At 39.3% G+C, this 1127-nt stretch overlaps 1 protein-coding gene across 1 annotated transcript in view; it reads right to left on the reverse strand.

The window, feature by feature from the left end:
• LOC109471764 (receptor-interacting serine/threonine-protein kinase 2-like) overlaps nt 1-74 on the reverse strand; it is a 5735-nt gene extending 5661 nt beyond the window's left edge. The window contains exon 1 of the mRNA XM_019771120.1: nt 55-74. Coding sequence (XP_019626679.1) covers nt 55-74 — 20 coding nt within the window. The remainder of the gene's footprint in view (nt 1-54) is intronic.
• Between the last annotated feature and the right edge of the window lie 1053 nt (nt 75-1127).

The raw sequence follows: 1127 nt of genomic DNA on the forward strand, positions 1-1127 counted from the left end.
CCTATTCTGCTATATTTACACATTAAGATACTTAGATACATGAACAAAACATACTTGAGTGAACCGAGATTCATCTTTTTTACCACAGAACCATCAGGTTCAATTGTATAAATCAGGGCATTACAACCATCCCTCAACAGAGACGGGGCGCCACAGACTTTCTGCAACCTATGATCCACTGCTCACGAAGCCACGTGTGTTATCTGCGTGACGTCACGGAAGCGGTGGATTGCTCATTCCTTGACAAAGACTGGGCAAAAATAAGACACTTCAAAGAAGCCACGTGACAAGCTTCACTGTGTCAGTCTACTGAGGAAGACCAGAGTGACTGGTCGAAAGATCTAGGTGAGAGAATTTGTGTGTTGGATCAAAAGTTTTAACTTTAAACAAAGCCTGGAGTTGTACAGTCGAAAATTTGGGTGAGTCCAATTTCTTGTATTGGAAATTACAGTTTAAATTTGCTTCATGATAGGACAGAGGTTTGAAGGGTAGAATTCGTAAACTTGGATACACAAACGTGGTCATGTGTAAAGTTGATTGGCTGCAGAAACAGATAATTCTAGTCTAACGCATAGTTTATAACATCATAGACCACAGAAATAGCCACATGCACATCACTCCCGAATTTCAAAATGGGACTGGCCCGACATATGGGCCTTCCCATATCTGAGTAATGTATATACTATGCTAAGACGGCCATCACTTTTTTTTACCCTTATACCTTTTTTGGCGACGCCTCAGGGGCGGAGCCGTTAGTATAGTACTGCGATCGAGTTGAAAATATTCTAAAAATTCCGTCAATGCATTCCCTAGGGAATTACTTGTTTGAATGACTCTGTGTTTGTACACAGCAAGTAGGGATATCTAAAGTGATGGTTGATCTTTTGCAGAAGTCTTTTGTTTAAAGTTTAATGGCTTAGTTGTCAGTCGATAACTGGATAGGAAAGGCCTATGTTACCATGCATGCAAAAGGCACCTTTTCCGGCCAACTGTGGCTTTTTGCACACAGAATATTAATGATTGTCTTTATTGATATTTCAAATATGTTCTCTTCTATCAAGAGAGAAAAAATAGAATAAAATAAAACAGAATAATTTTGTTAGCTCATAAGAAAGAACAAGGAGCAG

The sequence above is a fragment of the Branchiostoma belcheri genome, unplaced genomic scaffold, assembly GCF_001625305.1.
Source record: "Branchiostoma belcheri isolate BF01 breed outbred unplaced genomic scaffold, Haploidv18h27 scaffold259, whole genome shotgun sequence".
Lineage (NCBI taxonomy): Eukaryota > Metazoa > Chordata > Leptocardii > Amphioxiformes > Branchiostomatidae > Branchiostoma > Branchiostoma belcheri.